Raw genomic sequence first — 23,440 nt, 5'->3', positions numbered from 1 at the left:
CCTCCCAACCCACAACTCCCATTTACTGGATTTGATTCCGCATTATGTATCACTAGCATTTTTGATTTTATTTTAGCTTTACCTCTTGTTTCATCTACAACTATAAGATGAAAATGAGTATTTGGTTCTTAGTTAGTGTCAGGCTGACTATTGCTTTATTGGTAGTGTGTTCATCTGTTTTCTGAATGGTTGCATTTTCTGATGCACTTGGGTTACCAAGAAAGTGTACTATTGAATTTACTGTTGAGAAATAGTCACAAAGGTTAGGATATTAGTGGAGAGTGAAAGAATTAAAGAGAAGGGAAATGCCAGATTTTTTATAATTTAACAAATGAGGGGCCACCCCAAAGAGAGTTCTATGAGCTAGAAAAAAGGCTGAAGAGCAAGGCTTAGCAGTAATTTTTGGACTACTTCCCGTACTTTGTGCTCAGTGGCACAGAAACAGTAATAAATGGGAGCTTAATCTATTGTTGGCCCAGAAGGCAACTTCTGAGTGTCCCCTGAAACATGGACCAATTATGAGGGAAGTACAGTCTATTGAACAAATGTCCTTGGCACGGCAGTTAAAATTGTTATGAGGGAGGGCGTAAAAAATCAAGGAAGAGAGTAAAACAAGCATGGGTGAGCTCTCTTACTTGAGCAATTCGATGATGTTGCAGATTGATGACTCGTGAAACTGCCATTTGCATACTGCCAAACACAGCCACCACCTCCAAGATCTTGTCATCAAAAGAAGGAGCTGTGAAGATCTGCAGAGCGATCAACAAGGGTTATGTCAGCAATTGTACTAATGCACGAGAGATTGCAATGATTGGCATCACTCTATGGATACGAGTACCATGGCTCTGTGATTTATGTTGACTTACACTTAAATGAATATTATATCTGCAACCCTATTTATTTACATTTACCAAAACTGGTTTTAAAGTTGCACTTACATCATCTTCCTTGGTTCCACCCCAAAAGTTGGTACCACCAGCATAGCTGGGGATATTTAGTACAGCAATACCCTGCAAGCTAGGTAGGGGAATGCGCTGTCCATCACACTGCAATAGAAAAGTGAAAAGAAAAGGATCAAATTAAAATGAAGTAAAGCAAAGTTATTATCAAAGCTTTGTATACATATACATACCTTGATATTCATACACTTCAGGCACTTCCAGGAAAAATAAAGAATGCAGCAGAAGTTACTAGTAACTATACATAAATTAAGACTGACAAAACAACCAATATGGAAAAACAGAAACTGTGCAAATAAATGAAATAATACTGAGAACATGAGCTGCAAAAGATCTTTGAAAGTGAGCTTGTAGGTTGTCGAATCAGTTCAGAGTTGTGGTGGGTGAAGTTATCCACGCTGGTTCAGGAGCTTGTTGGTTGTTGGGTAATAACTGATCCTAAACTTGGTGGTATGGAACCTAAGGCTTCTGCATCTCCGACCTGATGGTAGAAGGGAGAAGAGAACATGGCCTGGATGGTGTGGGCCTTTGATAATGAATACTGTTGTCTTCGTAAATATACTCAATAGTGGGAGGTCTTTGTCTGTGATGGACTCTGCTGCATCCACCACTTTCTTCAGTCATTTCCACTCCTGAGGATTAGTAATTCTGAATCTGGCCCATGGTGCAACCAGTTAGGATACTCTCCATGTGCATCTATAGAAATTTGTCAAATTTATCAATACTGAATAAACATTGACATTATCAAATTGTCTAGATCAGCACTAATAGCAGAATTGAAGAAAAAAACAAATAAGATATTTGAGCTCCTTTTTTTTCTCCTTTGTAACTGTATGTTTTCCTGAAATTGTAACCATGTGTGCTATTTGTGCTCTGTGCAGTGTGCTGTTGGTAACGTGTTTTGTACCTTGGTCCAGGAGGAACTCTGTTTCATTTGGCAATATTCATGTATGCATCAATGATAATTAAAATTGAACCTATATTTGACCTTGATAATTCTTCATTGATAACAGCAAGAAGTGATAGAACTTAAAGAACAAAGGATGAATTGGCACTCCCCAAATAGCGGTGATTTGAGGAGGACAACATTTTCAATACGCCAGGAGTTTTCTTTTCATGCTTCAGGACTGGATACCACAGTGGATTAGCTACAAGCTTTCACATGAGACAGGGAAGTAAAGTGGGTTGCACTGCAGTGGGTTATTCAGTTTCTCGAGCACTTGCCCTCATTTCATTGTTGTTTGATGTCATTCTAATGAATCTGCATTCTCTGCACTTAAACAACTGAAGATTTACTTTCTATCTGAATCACTTGGTACCATACACTTAAAAGAATGTGCTTAAGGCACAACGAATCTTATGCCCACAATGTCCAAAGAATTTGGAGCAGGTGAATTCATTTTCAAAATACAGAAACTGTTCTGCAGACAAAGGCAATTTAACCTACAACCCTTACAACATCTGGCAGTGCATTTCAGACCCTGATCACTTGTTTCATGAATACCTTTTTGGATATTTCCCCACAGAGACAAGGAGATTAGTCTCAGTTTTTCCAGTATATCCACGTATGAATGTCTCTCATATCCGAAATCATTTAAATTAATCTCTTCTGCACTCTTTCTCAATCCTCTGCAACTTTCAGTCAGTGTGGTAACCAGAATTGTACAACATACTCCAGTTGTGACCAAACACATGTTCTATAAAGGTTTATCCTAATTTCCCTACCATTATGTTCTGCAGCTGTATTTATTAAAGCTAAGGCTGTGAATGTTTTTTTGTGAACTTCCCTTGTGAGTTATAAAGAATTGTGCATACATATTCCCAGAGCTCTCTGGCCACGGATCTGCTTTAAAATTATGCCTCTAGTTTACAATATTATGTCCTTTCTTTCAAGCAAAATATAACATCACAGTTTTATCTGTCACCTATCTGTCCATTTCACCAACATGACTGTACCTTTTTGAAATTTATTGGTATCCTCCTCAGCACTCATTACACCTTCCAGTTTAATGTCATTTGCAATTTGGAATTTGTATCCTGCACACTCAAGTACAAGTTCCAAACATTCAGAAACACTCTGAAGTCAGCAGCTACTCTCGGGGAATTCAGCTATATATTTCCAGCCAGTCTGAAAAACAATCTTTCACTACTACTGCTTCTTCTTAGGACTTTGCCAGCTTTCTAACCTCTTTTATTCTATGGACTTCAGTACTGATAACAAGCATATCATGCACCACTTTATCAATCACTTTTTGGAAGTCCACATACACCAAAAGCACTGCCTTCATCAACTCTACCTGTTATTTTATCAAAACAACTCATTCAAGATAATAATATACAATTTGCCTTTAGCAAATTTATGCTGGCTTTCTTTAACTAAAGACAACTACTTTGATCTGAGATTAATTTTTCAAATTTTCACACTGAGCAAGGTTAGGTGCAACATTTACAATTTTCCAGTCAACAACCAGGGCCTTTGAATCTAAGATGCTTAGAAGATTACGGCTAGGACATCTACATTCCATATGACCAGTTAGATTATCCATTTTAGCTGCAGATAACCTTTCTATCATCTCTTCATGTTCGATTTTTAGTCATACAGAATTTCAATTACATCTTCTTTTGCTGAGACTTCAGCAGCACATTCCTCATTGATGAAGACAAAGATGATATACTTATTTAATAAGCGTTACCATGCACTACACTTATTTCAGGAATTTCCATTTTCGTTGTTTAATAAAACTTCCCTCTCCTCTTACAACAATCTTACTGCTCACATAACTACTGAATTTTTTTTTGGATTTCTATTTATGTTTTCTCATTCCCCCTCCTTGCCTCTCTTATTTCCTTCTGTAATTCTCCTCCAAACTTCCTGCAAACAGCCCACTTCTCACTTATCTGACACTGGTGTGATGCTTTTTTTAAAAAAACATCCTACTTGTTGGCCATACAGACAGCTCTGATTTTGGTAAGATGTTGAAATTCACTATTAAGAATGAGGTTTTGGGTTACTTGGAGGCACATGATAAAATAGGCTGGTCAGCATGGTTTCCTTAAGGGGAAATCATGCCTGACAAATCTGTTGGAATTCTTTGAGGAAATAGCAGATAGAATAGACAAAGGAAAATCAGTGGATGCTGCTTACTTGGATTTTCAGAAGGCCTTTGATAAGGTGCTGCAGATGAGGCTGCTAAACAAAAAAAGAGCCCATTGTATTACAGAAAATTGGCTGACCTACAGAGGGCAAAGAGTGGGAACATAAGGGAATTTCTCTGATTGGCTGCAGTACTGACCAGAGGTGTTCTGCAGGGGTCTATGGTGGGACCACTTCTTTCCACATTCTGTATCAATGATTTGGATAATGGAATTGATGGCTTTGTGGCATAATAGACAGGTGGAGGGAAGCGGGGAGTCTGCAGAAGGACAAGACAGATTAAGAAAATGGGCAAAGAAGTGGCAGATGGAATATAATGTAGGGAAGTGTATGGTCATGCACTTTGGTAGAAGAAATAAAGGTGTAGACTATTTTCTAAATTAGGATAAAATTCAGACATGACAAGCCAAATGGATTTGGGAGTCTTTGTGCAGGATTCTCTGAAGGGTAACTTGCAAGCTCAGTCAGCGGTAAGGAAGGCAAATGTAATGTTAGCGTTCATTTTGAGAGGACTACAAGAGAAAGCAAGGATGTAATGCTGAGGCGTTGGTCAGACTGCATTTGGAATACTCAGAAGTTTTGGCACTAATGTGCTGTCATTGGAAAGGCTCGAGAGGAGGTTCACAAGAATGATCCCAGGAATGTAAGGGTTAATGTATGAGGAGCATTTGATGGCTCTCATACTCACTGCGGTTTAGGAGAATGATGGGGACCTCATTGATAATCTATCAAATATTGAATGGCCTATAGAATGAACACGGTGGGGTAGTCTTGAACCAGAGGGCACAGCCTCAGAATAGAAAGATGTCCCTTTAGAATCAGAGTTGAGGAGGAATTTCTTTAGCCAGACGTTTGTGAATCTGTGGAATTTATTGCCACAGATGGCTGAGGAGGCCAAGACATTGGATATATTTAAAGCGGAAGTTAATAGGCTCCTGATTAGTAAGGGTATCAATAAGGGGAGAAGGCAACAGGAAAATGGGATTGAGAGATAATAACAACAGGAATTCTGCAGATGCTGGAAATTCAAGCAACATACATCAAAGTTGCTGGTGAACGCAGCAGGCTAAGCAGCATCTATAGGAAGAAGCGCAGTCGACGTTTCAGGCCGAGACCCTTCGTCAGGACTAACTGAAGGAAGAGTGAGTATGAGTAAGGGATTTGAAAGCTGGAGGGGGAGGGGGAGATGCAAAATGATAGGAGAAGACAGGAGGGGGAGGGATGGAGCCGAGAGCTGGACAGGTGATAGGCAGAAGGGGATACGAGAGGATCATGGGACAGGAGGTCCGGGAAGAAAGACGGGGGGGGGGGGTGACCCAGAGGATGGGCAAGAGGTATATTCAGAGGGACAGAAGGAGAAAAAGGAGAGTGAGAGAAAGAATGTGTGCATTAAAAAGAGTAACAGATGGGGTACGAGGGGGAGGTGGGGCCTAGCGGAAGTTAGAGGTCAATGTTCATGCCATCAGGTTGGAGGCTACCCAGACGGAATATAAGGTGTTGTTCCTCCAACCTGAGTGTGGCTTCATCTTTACAGTAGAGGAGGCCGTGGATAGACATGTCAGAATGGGAATGGGATGTGGAATTAAAATGTGTGGCCACTGGGAGATCCTGCTTTCTCTGGCGGACAGAGCGTAGATGTTCAGCAAAGCGGTCTCCCAGTCTGCGTCGGGTCTCACCAATATATAAAAGGCCACATCGGGAGCACCGGACGCAGTATATCACCCCAGTCGACTCACAGGTGAAGTGATGCCTCACCTGGAAGGACTGTTTGGGGCCCTGAATGGTGGTAAGGGAGGAAGTGTAAGGGCATGTGTAGCACTTGTTCCGCTTACACGGATAAGTGCCAGGAGGGAGATCAGTGGGGAGGGATGGGGGGGACGAATGGACAAGGGAGTTGTGTAGGGAGCGATCCCTGCGGAATGCAGAGAGAGGCGGGGAGGGAAAGATATGCTTAGTGGTGGGATCCCGTTGGAGGTGGCGGAACTTCCGCCACCTCCAACGGGATCCCACCACTAAGCATATCTTTCCCTCCCCGCCTCTCTCTGCATTCCGCAGGGATCGCTCCCTACACAACTCCCTTGTCCATTCGTCCCCCCCATCCCTCCCCACTGATCTCCCTCCTGGCACTTATCCGTGTAAGCGGAACAAGTGCTACACATGCCCTTACACTTCCTCCCTTACCACCATTCAGGGCCCCAAACAGTCCTTCCAGGTGAGGCATCACTTCACCTGTGAGTCGACTGGGGTGATATACTGCGTCCGGTGCTCCCGATGTGGCCTTTTATATATTGGTGAGACCCGACGCAGACTGGGAGACCGCTTTGCTGAACATCTACGCTCTGTCCGCCAGAGAAAGCAGGATCTCCCAGTGGCCACACATTTTAATTCCACATCCCATTCCCATTCTGACATGTCTATCCACGGCCTCCTCTACTGTAAAGATGAAGCCACACTCAGGTTGGAGGAACAACACCTTATATTCCGTCTGGGTAGCCTCCAACCTGATGGCATGAACATTGACTTCTCTAACTTCCGCTAGGCCCCACCTCCCCCTCGTACCCCATCTGTTACTCTTTTTAATGCACACATTCTTTCTCTCACTCTCCTTTTTCTCCTTCTGTCCCTCTGAATATACCTCTTGCCCATCCTCTGGGTCCCCCCCCCCCCCCGTCTTTCTTCCCGGACCTCCTGTCCCATGATCCTCTCGTATCCCCTTCTGCCTATCACCTGTCCAGCTCTCGGCTCCATCCCTCCCCCTCCTGTCTTCTCCTATCATTTTGCATCTCCCCCTCCCCCTCCAGCTTTCAAATCCCTTACTCACTCTTCCTTCAGTTAGTCCTGACGAAGGGTCTCGGCCTGAAACGTCGACTGCGCTTCTTCCTATAGATGCTGCTTAGCCTGCTGCGTTCACCAGGAACTTTGATGTATGTTGAGAGATAATAAATCAGCCATGATAGAATGATGGAGCAGACTCGAATGGCAAATGGCTTAATTCTGCTCTTGTGTCTTATGGTCCAATATTCAGGTATATCTGAAAACTGTCCCCGCCCATTTCTTAAGCCATGGCTGTTATTTACACAACTTCATAACATTACATGGGTAATTGCCCATGCATTGGGAGTCCTAGTGCAGAAAACCCCAAAGGTTAACTTGCAGGTTAGCAAATGCCATGTTAGGAAGGCAAATGCCATGTTAGCATTCATTTCAAGAGGTCTAGAATACAAGAGCAAGGATATGATGTTGATATGAGGCTTTATTAGGCACTGGTGAGGCCTCACCTAGAGTACTGTGAACAGTTTTGGGGCCCCATCTTAGAAAAGATGTGCTAGCATTGGAGAGGGTCCAGAGAAGGTTCACAAGGATGATTCCAGGAATGAAAGGGTTATCATACAACAAATGTTTGATGGCTCTGGGTCTGTACTCACTGGAATTCAGAAGGACAAAGGGGGATCTCATTGAAACTTTTCGCATGTTGAAAGGCCCAGACAGAGTAGATGTGGAAAGGATGTTTCCCACGGTGGGAAGAGTCTAGGACAAGAGGGCACAGCCTCAGGATAGAGGGGCGCCCATTCAAAACAGAAATGCGAAGAAATTTCTTTAGCCAAAGGGTGGTGAATTTGTGGAATCTGTTGTCACATGCAACTATGTATTTAAGGCAGAGATTGATAGGTTCTTGATTGGACATGGCATCAAAGGTTACGAAGAGAAGGCCGGGAACTGGGGTTGAGGAGGAGAAGAAAAAAGGATCAGCCATGATTGAATGGTGGTGCAGACTCGATGGGCTAGATGACTTAAATCTGCTCCAATGTCTTATGGTCTACTATGCTTATCTCATGTACTATAAACCTACCTTTGTCCTATTTCCTTACTTTGGTTCTGTCTAAAAATGTCCTACTTTTGGTTTGGTGCTATTTATCTTTTTCTTTCTTTTCCCTCTTTTTCAAAGCTTCCCATTGCCTCACCAAATAATTCCTTACTTTGTTTAAACCAAATTCTTAATTAAACTCATTGGGATATACATACCTTATTCAATAAGATACCTCTGGACTTTTTTACAATCACTCAGCGTCTATCCCCAAGATTCTTTGACTCAATATTTCCCATGGTTTAAACCCTCCATGACTCTCTCCAGTGCTTTTTAAAGCTTGCTTTGCCACTCTCACTGTTTTTCTATTCGTTGGTGCTCTGCATTTCATGCTTATTTTAAATTATCTGCAGCTTGTTTCCCATGCTCCTTCCAAGCTCACCTGGCTCCATCTTCCTTGCATCTTTTACTCAACATGGAAATGACCTCATCTTTCACACGTAGGGGCATTGCTTTTGAAGAAGAAAAGTTGGCCACGAGGATTTCCTGCTCTTCATCAAATATCACCAGGGAATATTCTGCACCTATATGAATACGGCCTTATAACAATACCTGAAAAGTGTATTGCAGTGTTTGCCTCTGAATTGAGTCTTGAACTCACGAACCTCTGGGCACTATCAATGCTGCCAATGATCAACAACGCCTGCATGGATTAGATGGGATTGGACGGAATGAGATTCACCATTTGACCTCTATACTTTACTCAAGGAGGCCTCATGGAAGTTTGAATCCCCAGCTTTTACACCCTGCTTTGTGATGTAGGGATGGTTCATGCAAAAAAGATTATTTAAAATTATGTCCAAAGACTGATGGTCTGGAAAATGTGGGAGTAAATAAGATACCCACCTCGAGAAGTACTTTCTGCTCCAAATTTTTATACGTTCTGTGTAGTAGCTCCTTGGTTCCAAGAACCCCATACCACATCATATTTTTTGTTCGGCTCCTGAGAAAAAACTATAAAAAGTTAAATACAATTCATAAGACACCAATAGCTAAAAACAAATAACACTTCCCAGTTCATACTGATATCCTAGTCATTACTGTACTGGTAGAAACTAAACCCAAGGAATCCTGTCAGCCAATACTGAATATGGTGTGGAAGGAAAATTGATGCAGTCTGTGACAAAGGGACAGAATACAGTTAGTCTGTGAGTCAGTAGGGTTGGTCGGTACCACCTGAGAGGAATAATGCTCATAGTGATTTTTGGCAAGGTATACATCTGTAGAGTTAGAAAATATGTGATTGCATTGCACCATTGGTAGCTTTATGTTGTAAAATGAATATATTTAATGGAAGACTGCTTTCCGTACTTTGTTTTCCATACTTTCATAACCTATTAATAATCATAATAATTTTCCAAGTCTTCCATGTCTTCCACATCTTCATCTGAACTTTCCACACTCTCTGAGGTGGATGCCTGGTTCTCACAGTCTGCCAGTCTACAGATGTTAGTACACCTGAGGTCATTTGCAACACATACATCTTGGGAGTGAACATTTTTTTGGACAGTTACAGGCCAGTAGATCCAAGATGGCATCGAGTCTTGGCTGGCCTTCCATCCAGTGCACCGCCAACTGTTCAGCTTCCTCTTCTCTCTCCATCTTCCATCCTCTGCCAATAGGGCTTGGCACTTGTGGGTCCTTCTCCAACCATCTTCTCCATATACCAGCCTGGTAGTTGACTCACTGTGCATGTTTTATTAAGCAGTCCTTGCATGGTGGGAGTTGATGACTTTCGATTTCACCTTTTTTGGCACAGAAAAGTTGTTACCTGAGCTCATTGACCTCGGTGGTCGATGCTTTTGGGGCATACAGGAGACATGTAAATGCCTCCAGTTTGTCCATCAGTTCTGGGGAGAAGTCCCATTCCTGACCCAACTCTAAGAATGTGTCCTGAGTTTCCCTGTTGCTGGTCAGAAGTTTTAGGGCACTTGTCTTCCCTTTGCCTGCAAAAGCGCTTACAGTGTCACATCCTGTATATGCATGCAACCCGATGAGAGCCCTACAAACCTCTATGCCAACAGTGGCAGCAACCTTCTGATGTCTACAAGCCTTGTACGGATTCTAGTGCCACACTTCTGGAACAACGGGGCCTCAATCTTGTCACAAAATGCTAAAGATAAAGATATCTGTGTCTTCTGAGCAAATCACTACAGATTGGTATCCCTCTCTTGTGGCATGGGCAGCACGGAGAAGTAGGCGGTCATTTGCTTCTTCTTGTTGACACTGAACAGCTGACACCTCCTCACTGTCTTGAGATGTGATTCTGTAACATCTGTCATTCACAGTTGCATACAGAATCTTCTCCTGTAGCTTTGCTCTGTACTTTGTCTTCCTCCGTTTATGGACTGAAGCTAATGAGACTATTTTTGTTACTGACTTTGGTCAGGAAGCTCCTCCACTGCTTCACCATCTGTGTGTGCCTGTGATACCTTGCAACTCATGACCAGTCTCTTCACCCCCTAGAGATCTTTCACTATCCTTGATAGAGTTCTCCTTGTAGGTGTCGAACACAACAGCTATTCTGCTACTCTGACTGCCTTCCCTCAGAGTCATACCCAGAATTGTTGTGGCAACATCTCTGAAAGTAACTTGATCACCTTTCACTCTTCGGACCAAGTTCATTCCATCAACCACTGTAGCAGTTTCCTGGGAGTTGCTCTTCTACTGCTACATTTTTCTGCAAGGTTGTGGCTAAAGTAGCTTTATCTGTCTTTTTCAGCGATCCTTCTGGTGTGGACAGGGCCCAGGGAAATGGTCCAAGGGGATGAGAAAGGATATCCTCCATATGTAGACTAAGCCCTTGTGCCATCACTACGATGCGTCCAAACAAAGACCTGTCTGCTTTCAAGATGATCCCCCTTCCATTTGACTTCACTTCTCTCTTCTTACATATATCACTGAATGTTTTCAGCTTGTTGGTTTTCATTGGGTCATGAAATTTCTTTACTGGTGGGTCTTCTTCTAGTCTCTCATCCTTGAAGGTTGCATAGCATTGCTCACCAATCTCAAATGCCTTCACCAGGTTGGAAGCTTCAATAGCCTGTTCCACAGGGATCTACCCAAAGGGATTGCTACTTGACAACTGTACTAAGAATTGGCCTGTCTTGAAGGCCTCATACACAGAAGGATTCTTTTCTGGGAGGTTCATCATCTGAGCAAAGTAAGGGAAAAGTTACCTGACATAATTCATCTCATCATAGGCAAAGCACCATGGGATCACAGAAGGCTACCACCGCTGCAATGCCATCACATATTTTCTCGCACCAGGGGTGTATACCTTGCCAAAAATCACTATAAGAATTATTCCCCCCAGATGGTACTGATGGCCCAAATCTGGGGTCCTGGCTCACGGACTAAGTGGACAAATAGGAAAGAGAAGATAAAGAAAGAGTAGAATAGTTATTTGTAATCATTCTGGGGTAAGATAAAAACAAGGAAAGGAGGGGAATATTTGGGCATAAACTGTGTGGGCAGGAATAGAAATTATTGTATTATGTGTGATCAGCAATTTAGAGATTTACACTTCTGCTCAAAGTGAGATGCAGTTGTGGGCTTCTGACATTTTGCTCATAATCTGATGTTAACAATTATCTCCTTCAATATTATGGAACATGAAACCTGGAGAGGGAAAAATGTGTAGCTTGTAAATAAGTGGAAGGTTGGCTATTTTTTCAGTTCAACATTCAACCTGCTGCCAGCTTCCTCACCTGCATTTTTCTGGATGTTCGTCCCGTTTGTTGTTGAAGTCCAGCGATATTTTTGCATCCAATCCAATTCCAAAATAATTATTCATGACACATTTTTCTGTGTACCCATTTCTGAAGAAGAAAACAAATTTATTTCGTTACATATCAATGAGATTGCATGAAGAAAACTATCCTCTATTTCAGTTCGTTTTACCTTGTGAAGGTACATTCACCAGTTAGACAGCATCAGTATTTACCTGCAGTCTTAACAAAAGCAAACTTCAAACCAGAATACTCCAGTAGAAAGTTGGCATCATGCCAAGATTGATTGAGAAAGTACAACTCTGCCCCCCCCCAAAAAAATCACTCCCATCTGGAAAGAGCATTCTTTAACTGTATAAGGGAACCGAGCTGCTGACAAAAGGCCGAATAATGAACAGTTGATCTGTGCTCCCCAAAAAGAACCAAAAGGAGGGTTTGGCTCCCAATGAGCAAACTATGGCAGAGTTTAGGGTTTCTATGAGAAGAAGTCATCACTGTCTGTAGATGGAGTAAATAATATTGCAATCTCATTCAATTAACTTTGTATTCTTGATGCCCACCGACCAACTGCATTATCAGACAAAATTAGCAATATGAGGTAATGGATCAGTGTGAAGGGATTTTAATTCTTTGTATAACCTGTGCTGCAATTGCTCTAGGAATGTTTGATGAGATCTCTCATAAGAAGCTTTAAATGGTTTCTAACTGTGCTATATCTGATCTGGAATTTAGAGGAACTCGCAGAGGTTGCAAAAAAAACTTTAAAAATCCCCTGTAATTGTTACTCATCTTGAATAGAACAAAATTCATTAAAACCAGAAGCTGAATTAAACCTAGTAATAAAATAAAACAGACCAACACATCTGGGAATGGAATGCCAAAAAAACAAGGGAAAATATTTGGAGAATAAATTAACAACTATGAAGTGTCTCACAGTACATACAGAACATCAGGTTCGGAGATCACAGGGTCAGCATGGACAAGTAACATTTTGCTGATGACAGATCCTCCAGCCAAAGAAGCAGCCAATCCAGCTCGTAAACCTGAAGAGAAGTGCACAAGACAGAGAGTCAGTGGCAAAATCAACTTGCAGCACAAAGTCGAAGCACCCACACCCCCACCTGAATAAAAGTTAAGGTCCCCGAGTTAACATTGCTGAGTCCAGTATGAAAGCAGGGTTCAGGTCCTCAGCTTCCTCTCCCCACACTTTGTGTAATATAATGCCACAGATGATGATGTCAGACATTGAACTGAGAAAGGAAAGTCAAAAGACTAAAATAATTTGCAGATTATTGTGTGTGAGCAACAGTAGGACCAGAACAATCCAATTAAAATTTTCAACAATTTCAATATACAACTCTCATAAAGTTAAAATACCAGATCAAATTCAGTGTTAAAATTGGGATAGACCCTGAAAGTGGTAACTTATTTCTGGCTATCCTTCCATAACTTCTTGGGAGTAGTCTGTAATTAAAAAAGTGCTTTGAGAAGCTGGTGATGAAACATATCAACTCCTGTCTGAAAAGTGACTTGGATCCACGCCAATTTGCCTACTGGAGCAAGAGCTCATCAGCAGATGTCATTTCATTGGTTCTTCACTCAACTCTGCAACATCTGGACAGCAAAGATGCATGTATCAGGATGTTCTTTACCGACCTCAGCTTGTCATTCAATCACCCCCTCAGAACTAATCAATAAGCTTCAAGATCTTAGCTTCAGTATACCTTCCAGAGCAACCAAAAACCTCAATTTCTTCACTTGCAGATCTCAGTAAGTTAGGATTGGCAACGACATCTCCTCCACAATCTTCATCAGCACAAGTGCACCACTGGGCTGTGCGCTTAGCCCCCCCTGCTCTGCTTGCTTTATACTTATGACTGTGAGGCTAAGCACAGCTCTGAATCCATATTTAAGTTTGCTGATGACACCATTGTCATTGGCCGAATCAAAAGTTGTGACACATCAACATATAGGAGAGAGACAATACATCTGACTGAATGGTACCACAACAACTTTTCACAAGAGCAAGGAGATGATTATTGACTTCAGGGGGACGAAACCAGAGTCCTCATCAGAGAATCAGAGATGGAGAGGGTCAGCAACTTTAAACTCCTCGGTGTTACCATTTCAGAGAATCTATCCTGGGTCCAGCACACAAGTGCCATTACTAAGAAAACAAAGTAACATCTCTACTGTTTTTAAGGATTCGGCACGACATCTAAAACTTTGAGAAACTTCTATCGATATGTGGTGGAAAGTATACTAGCTGGTTGCATCATGTCCTGGTATGGAAACACCAATGCGGTTGAATGGAAGAGCCTACAAAAAGTAGTGGATATGGGTCAGTCCATCACGGGTATAGCCATCCCCACCACTGAACCACATCTACATGGGGTGCTGTCACAGGAAAGCAGCATCCATCATCAAGGACCCCTACCATTCAGGCCAAGCTCTCTTCTCACTGAAGGCAGTACAGGAGCCTCAGGACCCACACCACCAGGTTCAGGAACGGTTATTACCCCTCAACCATCAGGCTCCTGAATGAGAGGGGATAACTTCATTCAACTTCACTCACCCCATCACTGAATTGTTCCCGTAACCTATGGATTCGTTTTCAAGGACTCTTCAGCTCATGTTTCCGATACTTATTGCTTAATTATTTATTATTATTTCTTTTTAAATTTTTTGTATTTTGCACATTTGTTGGGGGTTGTCTTTCATTGATTCTACAGTGTTTCTTGTATTAACTGTAAATGCCCACAAGAAAATGAATGCCAGGTTTGTATTTGGTGACATACATGTACTTTGATAATAAATTTACTTTGAACTTTGAGACAGTGATTTAGAAATTATGAATGGATAGATCAGTACAGTTGCAATGTTTTCACTATGTCACCCTCAAGGGGGCCCCTCTGTCATGGCTAATTTATGTTTAATAAAATTACTTACTTGGGTAGAGAATCTTGGAGTTGAGCATTGGTAAGTTGTCTCTATTTCCTGTTGGAGTAGGAAGTGAGGAGGAACTCCCGATGGACAGGCTTCCTTTACTGATTCTCCTCTCGCAGGGAGACTTTGGCACTGCAATAAGGATAGCACCATGGTGTTCAGCTACATTTTATTGACACCTATTTGCCATTAATCCACTCATTTACACCCAAGAGATATCTAAAGATTTCTGAAACGAAAAGCAATGTACTTTAGAGATTTAAAATCCAGAAGATGCTGTTCATGAATGGAACTATAATATGACCCCAAACTAACAAATGTAAAAAATGAACTCCATAAAATGAGAAATAAACTGTGAAAGCAAACCCTTTCTATTTATGTGTATGTTTCCTTATTTTGAGAGCTTGTAGACAAGTCATCTGGAAACATTATAAGGAACAGGGAAGAGAACAACAGCAGGCTTGAGAAATGAGAAATAATTGCTGAGTTTGCTGTTTGGAGTTTCTGAATCACCTGCATACAAACCACAATCCATTTTACCCATCTAACTTTACTGGTACCTCTGCTGCAGTGTTCAACATTCATTATTCAAAAGCCAGGTGTATCAAACAAAGATTTTTTCCATTTTTGACATCAGACCTTGGTCAACGTCATTCCCGGAACTCAGCCTTATCCATTCTTATCTTACAGATCTCAGTTGGTATTCCTATCCTCAGACTTTGTTTGATATTGCTCCTGGCCCCAGACAAAGAATAATACTGCAGCAACAAAAAAAATCTGCTGGAGGAACTCAGCAGATTGAGCAATATCTGCAGGAGGAAAGGAACTGTCAATTTTTTGTGTCAAAATCCAGCCTTGGTGCAGGGTTTTGACCCAAAGTATAAACAATTCCATTCTTCCTGCAGGCATTGTTTGATCTACTGAGATCCTGTAGCAGATTTTTTGTTCCTCCTGGTTCCAGCATCCACACTCTGTTTAGTCTCCAACGGATGATGCTGTTCATGTCCCAAGACTGGTTCACACCCCTTTCCTCCCTAGAGCACAATCTATGCTTGTGTGATCCCAGATGTTGCTATGCAAAATTTTGGAGCCAAGGTTGTGATTATTGTCATTCTCCACTGACCACAGTAGAGGGCAGCCCTGCTTAAAATTTGATCACTAACATGAACTATCTCCAAGTAGCACTCTTAACCTAAATCTTGTTACGTACCATCAGTCCACTATTTCTGTCACCACTTTCAATGCCATCCTCACCTAATTCTAATTCACTTACCCTTCATAAAAACACCCCTTTCCTCTATCTCCCAGTCCTCTTCATAATAGTCTTTCAATCTCTCTTTCATCTTCTTTACCTTCATTGCTTTATACTTCCGCTTAACCCTTCTCTTCTGCTACCTTTCTTTATTTCCCTTGGACCAGCTCAATGATACCCTGAAAATCCTGAATTCTTTATACATTGCAAAGAGTACAAACCCACCCCAGGTTCAAACGTGTTGAGCACCCCTTACACCATCCCATCATAAAAAATACTTTTCAGAAGTTTAATACCTTTCCGGTTGACTTTTCCTTTAATGTTGATGCTATATGTCGAGTGCAGGGAGACCTTATCTTCATTCTGGGTGTCTCTTCCTTCTTCTTCAGAGCAACCACCAAAAGTATAACCTTCTTGGTCATGTGTCTGTGCATTCTGTTCATCAACAGCTGGACAATGCAGAAAGATTATAGACCTCATATATTACAATCTACTCTATATCAGGACAAAAGCTAGCAATGATATTTTCACAAGTGACTCTCTTCTTTCAAATGTGTTTCTAGACCAAAGTAAAGATACATTATAAATGATGTTATATTCAAAACATTTGCTGTTATGTCAAGTTTCTGTAGAAAATTCAAACTAAAATTTTCTACCAACCTGCAGAAGTTCCTGTGTATGGTGCTTAAGTAATTCAACGGTGAGCATGATTGTTGCTTTCCTACCACTATAAATACAATTATCAGATGCAGATGTCAACAGGTATTGCTGATTCTGGTCTTGGAGATGTGCTATATCTTCTTCTCCGGCGACCACGCTCAGGGGATTGGCCATGGTTCTAGTTATGTCTGTGCCTGAGCTAGAGTGAAGGTGCTCTTGGATCAGTAACACATTGACTGACTGGCAAATGTGGGGATGGGATAGTTATAGTGTAACATGTGATGGGATGAATCAGAGACCTGTTGTACATTGGAGCAGGAAATGGATTGGGGTTCAGAGAGGGAAATGGATTGGGGACTGGCTGAATACTTGAGTGAAGTATGAAGGACACCAGACTAAAGAATTTTGCGGTTGGTTTAATGAGGATATGTAGGGTCCCAAGACTTAATTAAGCATTTTATTTACTTAATTAAATCACTGGGATCCTTCACTCTCTTCAAGATTGATGCTATAGAATTAAAACCATGTTATTCTGGAAGTACCTTTCAGGTATCCTCAGGACACCATGGTCCAGAAAGTGCATTATATGGAAATATCACACCTCAGAGGCCACAATGTTGAAGCTCAGTAGGAAGTACCATGGCAAATTTCCAGACAGCAATGTTTCAGCCATTAATGGGAGAGTGAAACATATCCCAATTTGTTGCTACTGGGCTTTGATTCAATGAATGAAAGCCTGAGGTTTGTGTACAAAGTGGCTTGGAATCTGGTCAGGTTGTCTAATGCTTGCACTCATTGAGAGTAGGCTTCTGTTGATTTCTCACCTTTCTCTGCATGCTCTATGATCTGTCGTATTGCCTTCTTCAAACTATTTGCCCGCAACATTAGCTGCTCCCTGGGACGAAATATCTGTGGTCTGGGTGAACAGGCTGATCTTTCTTCTGCAAGGCCACACATGATATTGGCTGCCTCACCGTCTTCCTGCTCTTCTGCAATTGTTGGCGGTGGGTTTGGCAAAGAGGATGATGCTTGAGATTCATCATTGAGTGTTTTGAGCAGTGAGTCCAATTTTTCTTTTAAGACAGAGCACTGCAGTTAAAAAAAAACATAATTCAGCGTGCCCTTTTGTGGCGACTATATACACTGCTGGAGCAACACCAGTGGGTCTGGTGCAGGGTCCCGATCTGAAACGTTGATCATTTCTTTGCCCTACAGATAATGCTTGACCCACTGAGTTCCTCTGTTTTTTCTTTGCCATAGATTTATGTAACTGCAGTCTCTTCTGTCTTTCTAACTCCTCAGAGTACACGTAAATGATTTGAAGATCGTAAGAAGGGGCAAAAATCAAATACAATAAAGCTCTTAATTCAGCACAGCCAGGTGATGCTGAATTAACAGATTTTCAAACCATTAATCAACGTCATTTTAATTCACATTTTTTTTAGATGCTGTACAGATGTTACACAAATTTTCCAATGAACCCAGTGCACTTCAAAGGAGTGCAGGAAATGGGGACCCTAGAGAGTTTCAAAGAACTGCTGGAAACAGAACAAAGGGAGTCTAAAGGCAATTGAGAAAGGGGTCCTGGTCAGATTAAAGGGAGCACAGGTATTGGGTCCTCAAGAGAAATGTGCAAAACTATTGGGATTTCCAAACAACTGAACAGCTGATTATCAGAGTTTCACTGTACAAAGGAATCCTGATCAGTGAAGATAGAAACTGAAGGGAAAAAGACTCAGTGGTTACAGCACTGTTCTTTCTGCATACCTTTCTTGCCATAGTCTCAGATTCTTCCCAGTTTTCTGCAGTCCTTTCATAAGCCTTCCCAACCCGGGCCACAAAATCTTTTACTGTTTCACAAAGCACTCTGTAAGGAGAAAGTGGTTGAACAATGCATTTGATATTATTCAGTTAGATAGTTGGTACATTATGCATGTGCCAAAATTATAATATCTCTTCACTTGCTGTTTCTTTCTTTCAGTCCCTTGATTGCAATTTAATAATTTAAACTATCAACTAATCACAGTAAATTCCTGTGATTAATGTAATGCAAGTTAATGTTTATATTCAAGAAAGTACATATTAATTACACACCTCTGAAAGATCCCATCCAAGTTCTATGACAAACGATTTTGGGACAGCAACTGTCTCTGAGCCCAGTGAGCCATGACAACAGTGATGTCCATTTAAACAGGCTCATGCAGAACATTATCAGATGAACAGAGAACACAACTCCTTATGAACTCAAGTCTTCCTGAAGCTATGTGCTTTGCAATCCAAAGTTTCCTTGGCCCTTTATTTGCATTGATAGGCCCTCCCATGATGACTTCAAATCATCAAAAACAATTGTTCTACTACTATTTAGCAGTATGATAAAACTTCAGTGAATTATTAATTATTCTCTTTAACCTTGTGATTAAATGAGCTTAAAGTTTTAAATTTTTGCCATCCCTAGTAACTTTACAACCACCGCTAAGACATAGGGGTAATGATGAGGCTCATCTGTGGAATCAGAAGTCCTGACAACTAAAAACAGCAAGGAGTTACAGCACTTAATTAAGTATTTTAACACATAAATGGATTATGCATCTGCATCATATTCTTTTGTTTTTATCACATTTCATCTGATTTTGGTTCAAGAAAGTTAAGCTATTCTTAATGCCAAAATAGATATGCACTACAATTTTGCATCTACTGATCAAATAATATTTGATCAATATATGTCAGCAGACATTTCAATGCTCAAGAACTGTGGTTGCTGTTCCGGTTGGGTGAAAAGATCATAAATTCAATTCTTGGCCTACTTTTAGAATGGAATGTGAAGAGGACTTGCAGATGGAAGAAATAATGATGGAGTGGAGGAGAGAATAGTTGAATTCACTCAGATTTGTAAAAGTAATGTTCTGGCACTCGCCAGGTTCATAGAACCATAGAAACCATAGAAACTACAGCATAGAACAGGCCTTTTGGCCCTTTTTGGCTGTGCCGAACCATTTTCTGCCTAGTCCCACTGACCTGCACACGGACCATATCCCTCCATACACCTCCCATCCATGTCTCTGTCCAATTTGTTCTTAAATGTTAAAAAAGAACCCGCATTTACCACCTCGTCTGGCAGCTCATTCCATACTCCCACCACTCTCTGTGTGAAGAAGCCCCCGCTAATGTTCCCTTTAAACTTTCCTCCCTCACCCTTAACCCATGTTCTCTGGTTTTTTTTCTCCCCTTGCCTCAGTGGAAAAAGCCTGCTTGCATTCACTCTATCTATACCCATCATAATTTTATCACATCTCCCCTCATTCTTCTACGTTCCAGGGAATAAAGTCCTAACCTATTCAACCTTTCTCTGTAACTGAGTTTCTTAAGTCCCGGCAACATCCTTGTAAACCTTCTCTGCACTCTTTCAACCTTATTTATATCCTTCCTGTAATTTGGTGACCAAAACTGAAGACAATACTCCAGATTTGGCCTCACCAATGCCTTATACTACCTCATCACAACATTCCAGCTCTTATATTCAATACTTTGATTAATAAAGGCCCGTGTATCAAAAGCTCTCTTTACGACCCTATCCACCTGTGACACCACTTTTAGCGAATTTTGTATCTGTATTCCCAGATCCCTCTGTTCCACTGCACTCCTCAGTGCCTTATCATTTACCCTGTATGTTCTAACTTGGTTTGTCCTTCCAAAGGTGCAATACCTCACACTTGTCTGTATTAAACTCCATCTGCCATTTTTCAGCCCATTTTTCCAGCTGGTCCAAGTCCCTCTGCAGGCTCTGAAAACCTTCCTCACTGTCTACTACACCTCCAATCTTTGTATCATCAGCAAATTTGCTGATCTAATTTACCACATTATCATCCAGATCATTGATATAGATGACAAATAACAATGGACCCAGCACTGATCCCTGTGGCACACCACTAGTCACAGGCTTCCACTCGGAGAAGCAATTCTCTACTACCACTCTTTGGCTTCTTCCATTGAGCCAATGTCTAATCCAATTTACCACCTCTCCATGTATACCTAGCGACTGAATTTTCCTAACTAACCTCCCATGCGGGACCTTGTCAAAGGCCTTACTGAAGTCCATGTAGACAATATCCACTGCCTTCCCTTCATCCACTTTCCTGGTAACCTCCTCGAAAAACTCCAACAGATTGGTCAAACATGACCTACCACGCACAAAGCCATGTTGACTCTCCCTAATAAGTCCCTGTCTATCCAAATACTTGTAGATTCTGTTTCTTAGTACTCCCTCCAATAACTTACCTACTACCGACGTTAAACTTACTGGCCTATAATTTCCCGGATTACTTTTCGATCCTTTTTTAAACAGCGGAACAACATGAACCACTCTCCAATCCTCCGGCACCTCACCTGTAGACAGCGACATTTTAAATATTTCATCCAGGGCCCCTGCAATTTCAACACTAGTTTCCTTCAAGGTCCGAGGTAACACCCTGTCAGGTCCCGGGGATTTATCCACTTTAATTTTCCTCAAGACAGCAAGGACCTCCTCCTTTTCGATCTGTACAGTTTCCATGATCTCACTACCTGTTTCCCTTAATTCCATAGACTTCATGCCAGTTTCCTTCGTAAATACAGATGCAAAAAACCTATTTAAGATCTCCCCCATTTCCTTTGGTTCCGCACACAGCCAACCACTCTGATCTTCAAGAGGACCAATTTTATCCCTTACAATCCTTTTGCTCTTAATATACCTGTAAAGGCTCTTTGGATTATCCTTCACTTTGACTGCCAAGGCAACCTCATGTCTTCTTTTAGCCCTCCTGATTTCTTTCTTAAGTACTTTCTTGCACTTCTTATACTCCTCAAGCACCTTACTTACTCCCTGCTTCCTATACATGTCATACAACTCCCTCTTCTTCTTTATCAGAGTTGCAATATCCCTTGAGAACCGGGGTTCTTTATTCCTATTCACTTTGCCTTTAATCCTGACAGGAACATACAAATTCTGCACTCTCAAGATTTCTCCTTTGAAGGCTTCCCACCTACTGATCACATCCTTGCCAGAGAACAACCTGTCCCAATCCACGCTTTTTAGATCCTTTCTCATTTCTTCAAATTTGGCCTTCTTCCAGTTAAGAACCTCAACCCTAGGACCCGATCTATCCTTGTCAAGTTGAAACTAATGGTGTTATGATCACTGGAACCAAACTGCTCCCCTACACAGACTTCTGTCACTCGTCCTAACTCGTTTCCTAACAGGAGATCCAATATTGCATCCCCTCTAGTTGGTCCCTCTATATATTGATTTAGAAAACTTTCCTGAACACATTTTACAAACTCTAAACCATCTAGACCCCTAACAGTATGGGAGAACCAATCAATATATGGAAAATTAAAATCCCCTACCACCACAACTTTATGTTTCCTGCAGTTGCCTGCTATCTCTCTGCAGACTTGCTCTTCCAATTCTCTTTGATGTTCAAAGAGAATCATGTTGTTCATGAGTTCATGTTGTGACATGGTACTCACTTTGCTGATGAAATTACCACTGAATGTTGATCTGATGTCAGGATTTTAGACAAATGTGCAGCAACTGAATCCTCATAAGATGAAATCTGTTGTACCTGAGGAAAATTGAATGAGAACTAAATCAGCTGCTCTTATACAACCAAGCCTATTTCATTTTGAACAAAATAAATCAAAATTGGAACAAAATTACCTTGTTCATCTCATCTGGGAACAAACAAGGCAAACTCAAGATTACAACCTAAGCATTTTACTATTGGATATTAATTTGTTTTACTTCCAGCTATTACATTGAATCATCAAATCATCAAACCCATCAAAGTACTATTATCTTTGTCAATATTTTACCATTTGTTAAATTTATCATTGCAAAGAAACCGTGATCAGAGATCCACACAGAGATGGCATGGAACACAGGTGAAAAGATAAGAAGGAACCTATTAAAAGGTGCAAACCAGCAGTGCCCCATGGTATAGTTGCATCTGTGAATATATATTTCCCCTTTTTTAAAGATAAAGATTGGCTTTATTGGTCACATGTACATTGAAGCATACAGTGAACACTGTCATGTGCATCAAACCAAATCAGAGAGGATCGTACTACAAGTGTCGTCATGTCTCTGGCACCAACATGGCATGCCTACAACTTACTAACTGCAACCACATACCTTTGGAATGTGGTAGGAAACCGGAGAATACTGCAGTCACAGGGAGAACGTACAAACTCCTTACAGGCAGCAGTGAGAATTGAATCCTGATCATTGGTTGCTGGCTGGCGCTAACCGTTCCGCTACTGTGCTGCCCTGTGAGCACTATTAGTCAATCTATAGTGTTTAATATTGTTGGATGTACAATGTATGACACTTTGTGGCTATTTTGTAGATACAGGAGGTATCTAAAAAAGATAAAGACACTTAGATCATATTTCTTTCCGTTTCTGATGTTCGGTCTGAACAACTGAACCTCTTGACCATGTTTGCATGTTTTTTTGCTTGAGTTGCTGCCACATGATTGGCTGATTAGATATTTGCATTAATGAGCAGGTGGAAAGTTGTACCTAATAAAGTGGCCACTGAGTTGTGACTGAAGGATTAATACAGCATCACTAAGCTCCTGACAAATGTGGGAGCATGACTAGTACATGATCCTGTTTTGAACAATAATATCCATGACACAAAATTTTAGAAGGGAAGCATAACGTGCAACATGAGGCAAAGGACAATTTTTTTTTGCTTTTTGATTATACCATGTAACTTCTTACCTCTAAATCATCACTGAAATCCTCTACCCCTAACGAAGAGGAAGAATGTCGAGGAACTTTAGTTTCATAAACCATAATACCCCATCTGCAAATATGAATATAATGGTTAGC

General features: G+C 41.2%; 1 protein-coding gene across 4 annotated transcripts in view; it reads right to left on the bottom strand.

Moving 5' to 3' along the window:
• Window positions 1-23,440, bottom strand: part of LOC134345423 (diacylglycerol kinase delta-like) — a 185,282-nt gene that overhangs the window by 27,900 nt on the left and 133,942 nt on the right. For all 4 annotated transcript variants that reach the window (XM_063046054.1, XM_063046055.1, XM_063046056.1 and 1 more), the window contains 11 exons: window positions 23,330-23,414; window positions 22,073-22,167; window positions 18,335-18,434; window positions 17,392-17,656; window positions 16,204-16,356; window positions 14,659-14,787; window positions 12,653-12,752; window positions 11,689-11,799; window positions 8,825-8,921; window positions 939-1,046; window positions 636-749 (listed from right to left, as the gene is read on the bottom strand). In XM_063046054.1, coding sequence (XP_062902124.1) covers window positions 636-749; window positions 939-1,046; window positions 8,825-8,921; window positions 11,689-11,799; window positions 12,653-12,752; window positions 14,659-14,787; window positions 16,204-16,356; window positions 17,392-17,656; window positions 18,335-18,434; window positions 22,073-22,167; window positions 23,330-23,414 — 1,357 coding nt within the window. The remainder of the gene's footprint in view (window positions 1-635; window positions 750-938; window positions 1,047-8,824; window positions 8,922-11,688; window positions 11,800-12,652; window positions 12,753-14,658; window positions 14,788-16,203; window positions 16,357-17,391; window positions 17,657-18,334; window positions 18,435-22,072; window positions 22,168-23,329; window positions 23,415-23,440) is intronic.

This window comes from Mobula hypostoma, chromosome 4 (assembly GCF_963921235.1).
Source record: "Mobula hypostoma chromosome 4, sMobHyp1.1, whole genome shotgun sequence".
In the NCBI taxonomy this organism is placed as follows: Eukaryota; Metazoa; Chordata; class Chondrichthyes; order Myliobatiformes; family Myliobatidae; genus Mobula; species Mobula hypostoma.
The sequence above is the reverse complement of the archived record's forward strand: the minus strand, read 5'-3'. Positions and strand labels throughout refer to the sequence as shown.